Source organism: Hypanus sabinus, chromosome 9 (genome assembly GCF_030144855.1).
Source record: "Hypanus sabinus isolate sHypSab1 chromosome 9, sHypSab1.hap1, whole genome shotgun sequence".
In the NCBI taxonomy this organism is placed as follows: Eukaryota; Metazoa; Chordata; class Chondrichthyes; order Myliobatiformes; family Dasyatidae; genus Hypanus; species Hypanus sabinus.
Window position 1 is genome coordinate 167,856,517 of NC_082714.1, and position 16,839 is coordinate 167,873,355.

The 16,839-nt window shown below is 49.4% G+C and overlaps 2 protein-coding genes across 6 annotated transcripts in view; both read right to left on the reverse strand.

Moving 5' to 3' along the window:
* Positions 1 to 4,169: 4,169 nt before the first annotated feature.
* Positions 4,170 to 10,990, reverse strand: LOC132400031 (uncharacterized). 5 transcript variants are annotated; one of them, XR_009514170.1, is made up of 3 exons: positions 9,322 to 10,990; positions 8,081 to 9,275; positions 4,170 to 8,034 (listed from the first exon to the last, which is right to left on the reverse strand). XR_009514170.1 is itself a non-coding variant. In XM_059981106.1 (2 exons), exons 1-2 carry the CDS (start codon positions 9,542 to 9,544, stop codon positions 8,361 to 8,363), a joined length of 954 nt encoding a protein of 317 aa, XP_059837089.1. In that variant the 5' UTR covers positions 9,545 to 10,990; the 3' UTR covers positions 4,170 to 8,360. The 5 variants fall into 5 exon arrangements, 2 of the variants coding, with proteins under 2 accessions (XP_059837089.1, XP_059837088.1); XR_009514171.1 differs by having other exon boundaries at positions 4,171 to 6,200; positions 6,385 to 9,275; XR_009514169.1 differs by having other exon boundaries at positions 4,171 to 5,602; positions 5,879 to 9,275.
* A 685-nt stretch (positions 10,991 to 11,675) lies between these two features.
* mmp24 (matrix metallopeptidase 24) overlaps positions 11,676 to 16,839 on the reverse strand; it is a 130,327-nt gene continuing 125,163 nt past the window's right edge. The window contains exon 10 of the mRNA XM_059981107.1: positions 11,676 to 14,667. Within this exon, the coding sequence (XP_059837090.1) occupies positions 14,330 to 14,667 (338 nt within the window). The 3' untranslated portion in view covers positions 11,676 to 14,329. The remainder of the gene's footprint in view (positions 14,668 to 16,839) is intronic.

A 16,839-nucleotide genomic window follows, 5' to 3' on the forward strand; every position in this document is an offset into this window, starting at 1 on the left:
CCCGATGAGTAAATACAGAAAACGTCCAATTGGACAATCCCGATGGACAAATACAGAAAATGTCCAATTGGACAAATCCCGATGAGTAAATACAGAAAATGTCAAATTGGACAATCCCGATGGACAAATACAGAAAATGTCCAATCGGACAAATCCCGATGAGTAAATACAGAAAATGTCCAATTAGCGACATTCTGACTGGTAAATAGAGAATACTTTCAACTAGACAAATCCTGTCGGGTAAATAGAGAAAATGTCCAACTGGACAATCCCGACGGGTAAATACAGAAAATGTCCAACTGGTCAATCCCGGCGGGTAAATACAGAAAATGTCCAATTGGACAATCCCAACGGGTAAATACAGAAAATGTCCAATAGGTTAATCCCGACGGACAAATACAGAAAATTTCCAACTGGACAATCCCGACGGACAAATACAGAAAATTTCCAACTGGACAATCCTGACGGGTTAATACAGAGTATGTCCAATCGGAGAATCCCGATGGGTTAATATAGAAAATGTCCAATTGGAGAAATCCTGACAGGTAAGTACAGAAAATGTCAGATGGTTCAAATCCTGACTGGTGAATATAGAGAATTACGAATTGGATAAATCCTCTCAGGTAAATACAGAAAATGTCAGACCAGTCAAATCCCGACTGATGAATATAGAGAACGTCGAGCTGGACCAACCTCGATGGCTAAATTCAGAAAGAGTCCAGCTGGACATGTCGTTTAATTTAAAGTTTGTCCCAAGCCTTATAGGGTCATCCGGCCAGTGTTTATGCCGGAGTCCGTGACGTGAAGCGACAGAGTACGAGTCTCCCCACCCAGACAGGACGCCAGTCTGTCGTGAGGTGAACCCCCAGCTTTTGCCAGTACCCATTTTCAGCGGGGTAGAGTAGAGCAATTTGTGGTTAAGTGCCTTGCTCAAGGACACAACACAGTGCCTTGGCTGGGGCTCGAACTCACGACCTTCAGATCGGTAGAACTGGACAAATCCCGATGGGCAAATATAGAAAATATCCAATTGGACAAATCCCAAGGGGTAAATAAAAAACTGTCCATTTGGATAATCCTGATGGGTTAATAGAGAAAATGTCCAATTGGACAATCCCGACAGGTAAATACAGAAAATGTCCAACTGGACAATCCTGACGGGTAAATACAGAAAATGTCCAATTGGACAATCCCGACGGGTAAATACAGAAAATGTCCAACTGGACAATCCCGACGGGTACATAGAGAAAATGTCCAATTGGACAATCCCGATGAGTAAATACAGAATATGTCCAACTGGACAATCCCGATGGACAAATACAGAAAATGACCAATAGGACCAATCCCGATGAGTAAATACAGAAAATGTCCAATTGGAAAATCCCGATGGGTAAATACAGAAAATGTCCAACTGGACAATCCCGATGAGTAAATACAGAATATGTCCAACTGGACAATCCCGATGGACAAATACAGAAAATGACCAATAGGACCAATCCTGATGAGTAAATACAGAAAATGTCCAACTGGACAATCCCGACGCGTAAATACAGAAAATGTCCAACTGGACAATACCGACAGGTAAATACAGAAAATGTCCAATTGGACAATCCCGACGGACAAATACAGAAAATGTCCAACTGGACAATCCCAATGGGTAAATACAGAAAATGTCCAATTGGACAATTCCGACGTGTAAATACAGAAAATGTCCAACTGGACAATCCCGACGGGTAAATACAGAAAATGTCCAATTGACGAAATCCTGACTGGTAAACAGAGAAAACTTTCAACTAGACAAATCCTGTCGGGTAAATAGAGAAAATGTCCAACTGGAGAATCCCGACGGACAAATACAGAAAATGTCCAATTGGACAATCCCTACGGGTAAATACAGAAAATGTCCAATCGGACAAATCCCGATGAGTAAATACAGAAAATGTCCAATTAGCGACATTCTGACTGGTAAATAGAGAAAACTTTCAACTAGACAAATCCTGTCGGGTAAATAGAGAAAATGTCCAATTGGACAATCCCAACGGGTAAATACAGAAAATGTCCAACTGGAAAATCCCGACGGGTAAATACAGAAAATGTCCAATTGGACAATCCCAACGGGTAAATACAGAAAATGTCCAATTGGACAATCCCAACGGGTAAATACAAAAAATGTCCAATAGGTCAATCCCAACGGACAAATACAGAAAATTTCCAACTGGACAATCCTGACGGGTTAATACAGAGAATGTCCAATCGGAGAATCCTGATGGGTTAATATAGAAAATGTCCAATTGGAGAAATCCTGACAGGTAAGTACAGAAAATGTCAGATGGTTCAAATCCTGACTGGTGAATATAGAGAATTTCGAATTGGATAAATCCTCTCAGGTAAATACAGAAAATGTCAGACCAGTCAAATCCCGACTGATGAATATAGAGAACGTCGAGCTGGACCAACCTCGATGGCTAAATTCAGAAAGAGTCCAGCTGGACATGTCGTTTAATTTAAAGTTTGTCCCAAGCCTTATAGGGTCATCCGGCCAGTGTTTATGCCGGATTCCGTGACGTGAAACGACAAGTCTCCCCACCCAGACAGGACGCCAGTCTGTCGTGAGGTGAACCCCCAGCTTTTGCCAGTACCCATTTTCAGCGGGGTAGAGTGGAGCAATTTGTGGTTAAGTGCCTTGCTCAAGGACACAACACAGTGCCTTGGCTGGGGCTCGAACTCACGACCTTCAGATCGGTAGAACTGGACAAATCCCGATGGGCAAATATAGAAAATATCCAATTGGACAAATCCCAAGGGGTAAATAAAAAACTGTCCATTTGGATAATCCTGATGGGTTAATAGAGAAAATGTCTAATTGGACAATCCTGACGAATAAATATGGGAAATGTCCAATTAGACAAATCCCAGCGGATGTATACAAAAAATGTCCAATTGGGCAAATCCCAACGGGAAATATAGAAAACGATGAATTGGACAAATCGTGACAGGTAAATATGGAAAATATACAACTGGACAAATCCCGATGGGTAAATAGAGAAAATGTCCAATTGCAGAAATCCTGACAGGTAAATAGAGAAAATGCGAAATGTACTGATGTGGGTCACTGAATACACTAAGTGTCAAACTGTGCTAATCTGGGCAGCTGAATACAACAAATGTGAAACTCGACCTCACTGGGTTGGTAAATACAGCGAATAGGTGTATTTCTGTGATAGGTGAACACAGCAGATGTCAAACTGGACTAATCTGGGAATTTCAATACAAAAAATATCAAACTGGAGTAAGATGGATGGGTGAACACAACAAATGTCAAAATGGTCTAATCCCGATCACTGAATACGGCAAAAGTCAAAGTGGACTCATCCGAAAGGGAGAATATTGAAAATATCTAACTGGACTCAGCATGTAGGTGAATACAGCAAATATTGACCTGCATTAATCCCAATAAGTGTGAACAGCAAATGTGAAACTGGAAATGAGAAAATCTGCAGATGCTGAATATCCAAGAAACACACACAAAATGCCGGGGTAGCACTGCAGGCCGGGCAGTATCCATGGGAAAAAATAGTTGATGTTTTGTGCTGAGACCCTTCATCAGTGGGAAGGATCACCAGAGGGAGGCAAGGAGACAAGGTGAGAAAGGATAAAGAGGATGGGGAATGTTGAAGGAGAGGTGGGGGGGGGCATTACTAGAAGTTTGAGAATTTGATGTTCATGCCATCAGGTTGGAGTCTGCCCAGACGGAATATAAGGTGTTGCTTTACCAATGTGAGTGTGGCCTCATCATGACAGTGGAGAAGGCCATGAACTGAGATGTCAGAATAAGAGTGGGAAGTAGAATTAAAATAGGTTGCCACTGGGATACTGCTTTTTCTGATGGACAGAGCATAGGTGTTTGGCGAAGCGGTCTCCCAATCTATGTTGGACCGATATACAGGAGGCCACAGCTGGAGTACTGGAAACAGTATACGACCCCAACAGACCTGGCGCCTCACCTGTAAGGACTTTTTGGAGGCCTGAATGGTAGTGAGGGAGGAGGTACAGGGGCAGGTGTAGCACTGGAGATTAGTGGGGAGGGACGAATGGACGAGGGAGTTGCATGGGGAGTGATCCCTGAGGAAAGTGGAAAGTGGGGGGGGTGGGGAAGAGAACAATGTGCTTGGAGGCAGGATCCGGTTGGAGATGGCGGAAGTCGCGAACAATTATGTGCTGGACACCCATACTGCTGGGGTGGTAGGTGACAAATTGACTCATCCTGATAGGTGAATTCAGCAAATGTCAAATTGGACTCATCCTAATAGGTGAAGACAGCAACAGGAAAAGGTATGCAAAGAAAGACAAACTTTGTGAAACTTTCCATAATTTTTTGTTAAACTTTACAAAGAATTTCTACATCTTTTCTCAACATTTACATCTGTACAAAGCTTCAGCTCAGTTCACACTCAATGATTCCAACAACGCACACACTGTTGCTTCAAACCTTATAGATAAATTAGATTCCTTCAACACAAATAGATATCGGGCCAGTCACCATCAGTGTTAGCAGCCGTCTGGAGTACAACAGTCACTGTAAACTGAATGTACACAACATAACTGCACCACAGGTGAGATATGAATAGATTTAATAAATAAGCACTTAGAAATTAACAATCCAAAAAAATTAAAAAAGCTGAATTGTAGTCCATAAATAATTGGATATGTACTGTATCACACTAGATAACAGAGGGCATTAAATCTGGTGCAGAGAGTCCTGGAGAGATTCAGCAGTGCAAACAGGAGATTGAAGATTGAATGATGTAGAGGTTGTTCTGTCTTGTCATCAATGGCACCAAGTGTAGCGTTTGCAATTTACAGTTAACCAGAGGAAGAGACATGATTGACTAATCAGTTAACATTTAACCACACTTTCTGCACAGCAGCAGCAGAGTTATCTAATACCCAACTAAAGTCACACAGTTCAGACTTGACAACAGTAATCTGCGCAGATCACGTGTAAATGGTCTCAAACCCTTCTGAAAGATCCATCTACAACCAGAATGAGATCTCATCATGCACCCAGTGACTCACATCATCCATCCATGTCTTACCTGTGACCTGGGGATGTTTGCTTAAACATTTCACTGCTTTGCAGAATTGAACAGAAGACCATCTAACTCAATGGGAGTGTACAGTGGCTGCTTCAACAAACACGATTAATACCCACCTCTCTGTCTCACACTGACTGCTTCCCAGACACAATAAACATCCACCTCTCCCTCTGACACCGGGAAACTACCCAAACATAATAAATACCCAGTCTCCCTCTGACACCGGGAAACTACCCAAACAGGATAAACACCCAGTCTCCCTCTGACACCAGGAAACTACCCAAACAGGATAAACACCCAGTCTCCCTTTGACATCGGCTACCTTCCCAAACAGGATAAACACCCAGTCTCCGTCTGACACCGGGAATCTTCCTAAACATGATAAACACCCAGTCTCCCTCTGACACCAGGAACCTTCCCAAACACGATAAACACCAAGTATCCCTCTGACACTGGGAACCTTCCTAAACATGATAAACACCCAGTCTGCCTCTGACATCGGCTACCTTCCCAAACATGATAAACACCCAGTCTCCCTCTGACACCAGGAACCTTCCCAAACATGATAAACACCCAGTCTCCCTCTGACACCGGGAACCTTCCCAAACATGATAAACACCCAGTCTCCCTCTGACACCGGGAAACTACCCAAACAGGATAAATACCCAGTCTCCCTCTGACACCTGGAACCTTCCCAAACAGGATAAACACCCAGTCTCCCTCTGACACCGGGAAACTACCCAAACAGGATAAATACCCAGTCTCCCTCTGACACCTGGAACCTTCCCAAACATGATAAACACCCAGTCTCCCTTTGACATCGGCTACCTTCCCAAACAGGATAAACACCCAGTCTCCCTCTGACACCGGGAACCCTCCCAAACATGATAAACACCCAGTCTCCCTTTGACATCGGCTACCTTCCCAAACATGATAAACACCCAGTCTCCCTTTGACATCGGCTACCTTCCCAAACATGATAAACACTGAGTCTCTCTCTGACACCAGGAACCTTCTTCAACATGATAAACACCCAGTCACCCTCTGACACCGGGAACCTTCCCAAACATGATAAACACCCAGTCTCCCTTTGACATCGGCTACCTTCCCAAACAGGATAAACACCCAGTCTCCCTCTGACACCGGGAACCTTCCCAAACATGATAAACACCCAGTCTCCCTCTGACACCGGGAACCTTCCCAAACAGGATAAACACCCAGTCTCCCTCTGACACCGGGAACCTTCCCAAACACGATAAACACGCAGTCTCCCTTTGACATCGGCTACCTTCCCAAACATGATAAACACCCAGTCTCCCTCTGACACCGGGAACCCTCCCAAACACGATAAACACCCAGTATCCCTCTGACACCGGGAACCTTCCCAAACACGATAAACACCCAGTATCCCTCTGACACCGGGAACCTTCCTAAACATGATAAACACCCAGTCTCCCTCTGACACCAGGAACCTTCCTAAACACGATAAACACCCAGTATCCCTCTGACACCGGGAACCTTCCTAAACATGATAAACACCCAGTATCCCTCTGACATCGGCTACCTTCCCAAACATGATAAACACCCAGTCTCCCTTTGACATCGGCTACCTTCCCAAACATGATAAACACCCAGTCTCCCTCTGACACCGGGAACCTTCCTAAACATGATAAACACCCAGTCTGCCTCTGACATCGGCTACCTTCCCAAACATGATAAACACCCAGTCTCCCTCTGACACCAGGAACCTTCCCAAACATGATAAACACCCAGTCTCCCTCTGACACCGGGAACCTTCCCAAACATGATAAACACCCAGTCTCCCTCTGACATCGGCTACCTTCTCAAACATGATAAACACCCAGTCTCCCTCTGACACCGGGAACCTTCTTAAACAGGATAAACACCCAGACCCCTCTGACACCAGGAACCTTCCCAAACAGGATAAACACCCAGTCTCTCTCTGACACCGGAAACCTTCCCAAACTTGATAAACACCCAGTCTCCCTCTGACATCGGGAACCTTCCCAAACAGGATAAACACCCAGTCTCCCTCTGACACCGGGAACCTTCCCAAACAGGATAAACACCCAGTCTCCCTCTGACACCAGGAACCTTCCCAAACATGATAAACACCCAGTCTCCCTCTGACACCGGGAAGCTCCCAAACATGATAAACACCGCCTCCCTCTGACACTGGGAACCTTCCCAAACATGATAAACACCCACTCTCCCTCTGACACTGGGAACCTTCCCAAACATGATAAACACCCAGTCTCCCTCTGACACCGGGAACCTTCCCAAACAGGATAAACACCCAGTCTCCCTCTGACACCGGGAACCTTCCCAAACATGATAAACACCCACTCTCCCTCTGACACTGGGAACCTTCCCAAACATGATAAACACCCAGTCTCCCTCTGACACCGGGAACCTTCCCAAACAGGATAAACACCCAGTCTCCCTCTGACACCGGGAACCTTCCCAAACATGATAAACACCCAGTCTCCCTCTGACACCGGGAACCTTCCCAAACAGGATAAACACCCAGTCTCCCTCTGACACCTGGAACCTTCCCAAACAGGATAAACACCCAGTCTCCCTCTGACACCGGGAAACTACCCAAACATGATAAACACCCAGTCTCCCTCTGACACCGTGAACCTTCCTAAATACGATAAACACCCAGTCTCCGTCTGACACCGGGAACCTTCCCAAACACGATTTACACCCAGTCTCCCTTTGACATTGGCTACCTTCCTAAGCATGATAAACACCGTCTCCGTCTGACACCAGGAACCTTCCCAAACATGATAAACACCCAGTCTCTCTCTGACACCAGGAACCTTCTTAAACATGATAAACACCCAGTCACCCTCTGACACCGGGAACCTTCCCAAACATGATAAACACCCAGTCTCCCTTTGACATCGGCTACCTTCCCAAACAGGATAAACACCCAGTCTCCCTCTGACACCGGGAACCTTCCCAAACATGATAAACACCCAGTATCCCTCTGACACCGGGAACCTTCCTAAACATGATAAACACCCAGTCTCCCTCTGACACCAGGAACCTTCCCAAACACGATAAACACCCAGTATCCCTCTGACACCGGGAACCTTCCTAAACATGATAAACACCCAGTATCCCTCTGACATCGGCTACCTTCCCAAACATGATAAACACCCAGTCTCCCTCTGACATCGGCTACCTTCCCAAACATGATAAACACCCAGTCTCCCTCTGACATCGGCTACCTTCTCAAACATGATAAACACCCAGTCTCCCTCTGACACCGGGAACCTTCTTAAACAGGATAAACACCCAGTACCCCTCTTGCACCAGGAACCTTCCCAAACAGGATAAACACCCAGTCTCCCTCTGACACCGGGAACCTTCCCAAACACGATAAACACCCAGTCTCCCTTTGACATCGGCTACCTTCCCAAACATGATAAACACCCAGTCTCTCTCTGACACCAGGAAACTTCTTAAACATGATAAACACCCAGTCACCCTCTGACACTGGGAACCTTCCCAAACATGATAAACACCCAGTCTCCCTCTGACACCGGGAACCTTCCCAAACAGGATAAACACCCAGTCTCCCTCTGACACCGGGAACCTTCCCAAACATGATAAACACCCAGTCTCCCTCTGACACCGGGAACCTTCCCAAACAGGATAAACACCCAGTCTCCCTCTGACACCTGGAACCTTCCCAAACAGGATAAACACCCAGTCTCCCTCTGACACCTGGAACCTTCCCAAACAGGATAAACACCCAGTCTCGTTCTGACACCGGGAAACTACCCAAACACGATAAACACCAACCCCTCCTTCTGACAACGGGAACCTTCCTAAATACGATAAACACCCAGTCTCCGTCTGACACCGGGAACCTTCCCAAACACGATAAACACCCAGTCTCCCTTTGACATTGGCTACCTTCCTAAGCATGATAAACACCGTCTCCGTCTGACACCAGGAACCTTCCCAAACACGATAAACACCCAGTCTCCCTTTGACATCGGCTACCTTCCCAAACATGATAAACACCCAGTCTCTCTCTGACACCAGGAACCTTCTTAAACATGATAAACACCCAGTCACCCTCTGACACCGGGAACCTTCCCAAACATGATAAACACCCAGTCTCCCTTTGACATCGGCTACCTTCCCAAACAGGATAAACACCCAGTCTCCCTCTGACACCGGGAACCTTCCCAAACATGATAAACACCCAGTATCCCTCTGACACCGGGAACCTTCCTAAACATGATAAACACCCAGTCTCCCTCTGACGCCAGGAACCTTCCCAAACAGGATAAACACCCAGTATCCCTCTGACACCGGGAACCTTCCTAAACATGATAAACACCCAGTATCCCTCTGACATCGGCTACCTTCCCAAACATGATAAACACCCAGTCTCCCTCTGACATCGGCTACCTTCCCAAACATGATAAACACCCAGTCTCCCTCTGACACCGGGAACCTTCCCAAACATGATAAACACCCAGTCTCCCTCTGACATCGGCTACCTTCTCAAACATGATAAACACCCAGTCTCCCTCTGACACCGGGAACCTTCTTAAACAGGATAAACACCCAGTACCCCTCTTGCACCAGGAACCTTCCCAAACAGGATAAACACCCAGTCTCCCTCTGACACCGGGAACCTTCCCAAACACGATAAACACCCAGTCTCCCTTTGACATCGGCTACCTTCCCAAACATGATAAACACCCAGTCTCTCTCTGACACCAGGAAACTTCTTAAACATGATAAACACCCAGTCACCCTCTGACACCGGGAACCTTCCCAAACATGATAAACACCAAGTCTCCCTTTGACATCGGCTACCTTCCCAAACAGGATAAACACCCAGTCTCCCTCTGACACCGGGAACCTTCCCAAACATGACAAACACCCAGTCTCCCTTTGACATCGGCTACCTTCCCAAACAGGATAAACACCCAGTCTCCCTCTGACACCGGGAACCTTCCCAAACATGATAAACACCCAGTCTCCCTCTGACACCGGGAACCTTCCCAAACAGGATAAACACCCAGTCACCCTCTGACACCGGGAACCTTCCCAAACATGATAAACAACCAGTCTCCCTTTGACATCGGCTACCTTCCCAAACAAGATAAACACCCAGTCTCTCTCTGACACCAGGATCCTTCCCAAACATGATAAACACCCAGTCTCCCTCTGACACCGGGAACCTTCCCAAATAGGATAAACACCCAGTCTCCCTCTGACACCGGGAACCTTCCCAAACACGATAAACACACAGTCTCCCTTTGACATCGGCTACCTTCCCAAACAGGATAAACACCCAGTCTCTCTCTGACACCAGGAACCTTCCCAAACATGATAAACACCCAGTCTCCCTCTGACACCGGGAACCTTCCCAAACATGATAAACACCCAGTCTCCCTCTGACACCGGGAACCTTCCCAAACATGATATACACCCAGTCTCCCTCTGACACCGGGAACCCTCCCAAACACGATAAACACCCAGTTTCCCTCTGACACCGGGAACCTTCCCAAACATGATAAACACCCAGTCTCCCTCTGACACCAGGAACCTTCCCAAACATGATAAACACCCAGCATCCCTCTGACACCGGGAACCTTCCCAAACACGATAAACACCCAGTATCCCTCTGACACCGGGAACCTTCCCAAACATGATAAACACCCAGTCTCCCTTTGACATCGGCTACCTTCCCAAACATGATAAACACCCAGTCTCCCTCTGACACCAGGAACCTTCCCAAACATGATAAACACCCAGTCTCCCTCTGACACCGGGAACCTTCCCAAACATGATAAACACCCAGTCTCCCTCTGACATCGGCTACCTTCTCAAACATGATAAACACCCAGTCTCCCTCTGACACCGGGAACCTTCTTAAACAGGATAAACACCCAGTCCCCCTCTGACACCAGGAACCTTCCTAAGCACGATAAACACCCAGTCTCCCTCTGACACCGGGAACCCTCCCAAACATGATAAACACCCAGTCTCCCTCTGACACCGGGAACCTTCCTAAACATGATAAACACCCAGTCTCCCTCTGACACCGGGAACCTTCCTAAACATGATAAACACCCAGTCTCCCTCTGACACCAGGAACCTTCCCAAACATGATAAACACCCAGTCTCTCTGACACCGGGAACCTTCCCAAACATGATAAACACCCAGTCTCCCTCTGACACCGGGAACCTTCCTAAACATGATAAACACCCAGTCTCCCTCTGACACCGGGAACCTTCCTAAACATGATAAACACCCAGTCTCCCTCTGACACCGGGAACCTTCCTAAACATGATAAACACCCAGTCTCCCTCTGACATCGGCTACCTTCCCAAACAGGATAAACACCCAGTCTCCCTCTGACACCGGGAACCTTCCTAAACATGATAAACACCCAGTCTCCCTCTGACACCGGGAACCTTCCTAAACATGATAAACACCCAGTCTCCCTCTGACACCGGGAACCTTCCTAAACAGGATAAACACCCAGTCTCCCTCTGACATCGGCTACCTTCCCAAACATGATAAACACCCAGTCTCCCTCTGACACCGGGAACCTTCCCAAACATGATAAACACCCAGTCTCCCTCTGACACCGGGAAACTACCCAAACAGGATAAACACCCAGTCTCTCTCTGACACTGGGAACCTTCTTAAACATGATAAACACCCAGTATCCCTCTGACACCGGGAACCTTCCCAAACACGATAAACACCCAGTCTCCCTCTGACACCGGGAACCTTCCTAAACATGATAAACACCCAGTCTCCCTCTGATACCAGGAACCTTCCTAACATGATAAACACCGCCTCCCTCTGACACCGGGAACCTTCCCAAACATGATAAACACCCAGTCTCCCTCTGACACCGGGAACCTTCCCAAACATGATGAACACCCAGTCTCCCTCTGACACCAGGAACCTTCCCAAACATGATAAACACCCAGTCTCCCTCTGACACCGGGAACCTTCCTAAACATGATGAACACCCAGTCTCCCTCTGACACCAGGAACCTTCCCAAACATGATAAACACCCAGTCTCCCTCTGATACCAGGAACCTTCCTAAACATGATAAACACCCAGTCTCCCTCTGATACCTGGAACCTTCCTAAACATGATAAACACCCAGTCTGCCTCTGACATCGGCTACCTTCCCAAACATGATAAACACCCAGTTTCTCTGACACTGGCTGCCTTCTGTTGTCAATTCCACAGCACAGTGAATTTTAATTGGACTCATCTGATTGTGATGGTGACAAACCAGTTTGTGGTTCATGTGCTGGTCAATGGAAAAGTCACTTTAACCTTTAACCAAGTCAAGATCACTGCTGAACATTTACTGCTGTTGAAGCCTCATCAAACCTAACAGAGCCATTGAAACATTGCCCATCAGGTTAAAATGGCTATCTGCAATTTTGGTCAACCAATCAAATAAATGATGTTTATTATCTGCTCATAATTTACAATTAATTGTAAACAGGGGTTGGTGCAGCTGTTCAGAAAGAGACTCCCCATATACTGGATGGTCCTGCATTGTCAGACCCCTTTCCAAGCTGTCGGAGCGGGGAGCCCCAGGGATGATTGCAGTGGTCAGTCCCTGGGGGTAGTGCTCAGCCTCGTGGTGTCCAAGTGTAGTCACCGGTCTCGGGTCAGCATTCAGACCCAGGATGATAGCAGCCTGGGCTCAGTGCTGCTCCCTGGTGGCTGAAAACTGTGGTCAATTTGGGGAAAGCGGTCAGCAGTCAGCCTCAGGTCATGCTGACTTGCTGGGCCTGTGGGCAGTAGTGTGGCTGAGGGCTGCGGTCGGTGATGGGTGTTGGGGGAAGTACTCAGTGATGGGTGCTGGGGGCAGATGTCAGCAGTGAACCCTGGTGACGTTGAGGTGAACCCTGGTGTGTCTTGGGGGGATGATGACAGCACGAAGCCTTGGGGTGGGGGGGGGAGGAAGGAATTTGGGGTCAGCAGTCAGTCCTGGGGGCTAGGGAGGGATTGGTCAGCCCTTGAGGGAGGGGAATGGGGGCCACAGTCAGCTCATGCACAGCAAAAAGTCCCACGGGGGGGGGGGGTTGGCCCAGGGTCATAGGTCAGTACCAAAGGAATGAGGGCCAGGGTTGGCCTGGGGTCAGCAGACAGCACCGGGGGTTGGGGTCTGGGGACCGCAGCTAGTCCAGGGTTAGAGGTCAGTCCCGGGGGATGGGCAGCCTGTGGCTGCAGCAACACATAGAGTATCATCTGGAGCCAAGTCCGGTTCCTCCATCTGGTTACCCTGACAAACCTACTCTCCGCTTTCACATAGACCATGGGATAATACTGTTTGGCTCAGACCCAGACCCTGGCCACATCCAAGTCACTACTTTCCCCTTCAGAGAAATGACCACCTCACTGACCATGTGGCTCATGGGTGGATCTACCAGGACACTGGACAGGTAACTGCTAACACTGACCGCTCAGCATGCTTGGCCTCCAGGCCTGAATTGGGTCGGCCTCTGATCGAACCGCCATGGTCACAGTTTCAATAATGATAGCTCACAAAGACTTGTTAATGTTGACATTCAAGACTTGACCAAACAACTAACAAAAAAAGTATGTTTTAAGGCTGTTTAACTATTGTAGATATTTTGGCCCCCACTTATTTCAAAATACATTGAAATGTTTTAATCCCCCTGTAGATTAACAAATCTAAGTTCTCTTTCCTCCAGTGTTGCACTTAATGTGTAATAAAATGACGTTACATGAAGAGTCGGATCTTTGTCTGAGGACCGGTAGCATCTTTTCTCATTCAACATTGAGTTTTGAAAGACTGTTCTGCTGCGAACATCTGCCAAACCGGTAACCGTTCAACAACACTGCAGAGAAGGAATGCAGGCCCGAGTCCGTCCTCGCGTCTCTGCGGTACTTGCCCGTGTTTATTGGAAAGGTCCACCCATTGACGTATCAACGTACGCAGGCAGACTGGGCTAACACAATGGCACATCACAAACATGAATGAGGCATTGTAGGAAAGATGCGAGATGTGTGTGGTGGGAGCCCCCAGTTTACTTGTCCATGGAAAAACCACAAATACCACGAGGTTCAGAGATTCCAGACTCTCAGTTATCCTTCCTACAGATGAAAGATTTCTGCCTCATTCACGAATAGCCCTCATGAACCAATGCATTTGTGCGCACAGATGCTCAGACCCACTCTTGTACCGAGCGCTTACAGGCCACCAGGTTCTGCTGTGACCCCTTCTGCTTGAACTGGAAGATGGTGTAGATGAGCACCAAGATGCAGAGGGACAAGATGCAGGGGATGACAACAGCGATGGCATTCACGGTGCTGGGCACATCATTGATCTGGACCATGATGTCCACGTCATCACTGGGCCGATGCCGGTCTCCATTCATGTCCACATCTTTGTGATTGCAACCCATCCAGTCTCTAACGATCGATCGAGGGTAACCCGGCTCCACGATCAGCTTCTGATTGTCAAACTTCCAATACTGTTTCCCTTTGTAAAAGTACGTGTAATCTGAGTGAAGAAACAGAAATAGTTCACACAAGAGCATGCTTCACTCTTGGTTACTGCAAACAATAGCCCAATGAGGTTGTATGACATAGTCAGTGCAGTGCACTGAGAGATTGTCCTTATCGTTAGATCAGCTCGCAGCACCATGGATCACCATTACTATGATGGACCGATTGGCCTCTATACAGGATGAGAACCAATGATAGGGCCAGGGCAGGCACTGATTTGCAAGGAGAAGGTCCCAGCACTGCTGGTTTGAAGACCCAGTCCTGGCAGAGACACTCCTCATGTCAGAGGTGGTCCTCTCAGTGATCCCATTGCCGATGTACAACGTTCCTCCCTCCCTCCCACAGGTCCGTCACACTCATAAATCCCTCCCTACCCCCACAGGTCCATTACACTCACCCCTCCCTCCTTCTCCCCAAGGTCCGTCACACTCACCCCTCCCTCCTGCCTCCCACAGGTCCGTCACTCTCACCCTTCCCTCCCTCCCCCACAGGTCCGTCACACTCACCCCTCCCTCCCTCCCCCGCAGGTCCGTCACACTCACCCCTCCCTCCTGCCTCCCACAGGTCCGTCACACTCACCCCTCCCTCGTTCCTCCCACAGGTCCGTCACTCTCACCCTTCCCTCCCTCCCCCACAGGTCCGTCACTCTCACCCTTCCCTCCCTCCCCCACAGGTCCGTCACACTCACCCCTCCCTCCCTCCTCCGCAGGTCCGTCACACTCATCCTCCCTCCCTCCCCCACAGGTCCGTCACACTCACCCCTCCCTCCCTCCTCCGCAGGTCCGTCACACTCATCCCTCCCTCCCTCCCCCACAGGTCCGTCACACTCACCCCTCCCTCCCTCCCCCGCAGGTCGGTCACACTCACCCCTCCCTCCCTCCCCCGCAGGTCCGTCACACTCATCCCTCCCTCCCTCCCTCCTTGTCCCCACAGGTCCGTCACACTCACCCCTCCCTCCCTCCCCGCAGGTCTGTCACCCTCACCCCTCCCTTCCTCCTCCACAGATCTGTCACACTCACCCCTCCCTCCCTCCCCCCCCACAGGTCCGTCACACTCAGCCCTCCCTCCCTCCCCCCACAGGTCCGTCACACTCACCCCTCCCTCCCTCCCCCCACAGGTCCCTCACACTCACCCCTCCCTCTCCCCCACAGTTCTGTCACACTCACCCCTCCCTTCCTCCTCCACAGATCTGTCACACTCACCCCTCCCTCCCTCCCCCCCCACAGGTCCGTCACACTCACCCCTCCCTCTCCCCCCACAGTTCTGTCACACTCACCATCCCTTCCTCCTCCACAGTTCTGTCACACTCACCCCTCCCTCCCTCCTCCACAGATCTGTCACACTCACCCCTCCCTCCCTCCCCCACAGGTTTGTCACACTCACCCCTCCCTCCCTCCCTACTCCACAGGTCCGTCACACTCACCCCTCCCTCCCTCCCCCACAGGTCTGTCACACTCACCCCTCCCTCCCTCCCCCACAGGTCCGTCACACTCACACGTCCCTCCCCCCCACAGGTTTGTCACACTCACCCCTCCCTCCCTCCCTACTCCACAGGTCCGTCACACTCACCCCTCCCTCCCTCCCCCCACAGGTCCCTCACACTCACCCCTCCCTCTCCCCCCACAGTTCTGTCACACTGACTCGTCCCTTCCTCCTCCACAGTTCTGTCACACTCACCCCTCCCTCCCTCCCCCACAGGTCCGTCACACTCACCCCTCCCTCCCTTTCCCCCACCACAGGTCCGTCACACTCACACGTCCCTCCCCCCCACAGGTTTGTCACACTCACCCCTCCCTCCCTCCCTACTCCACAGGTCCGTCACACTCACCCCTCCCTCCCTCCCCCCACAGGTCCCTCACACTCACCCCTCCTCTCCCCCCACAGTTCTGTCACACTCACCATCCCTTCCTCCTCCACAGATCTGTCACACTCACCCCTCCCTCCCTCCCCCACAGGTCCGTCACACTCACTCCTCCCACCCTTCCCCCCACCACAGGTCCGTCACACTCACACGTCCCTCCCCCCCACAGGTTTGTCACACTCACCCCTCCCTCTCCCCCACAGGTCTGTCATACTCACCCCTCCCTTCCTCCTCCACAGATCTGTCACACTCACCCCTCCCTCCCTCCCCCCCTCACCCCCCCATAGGTCCGTCGCACTCAGCCCT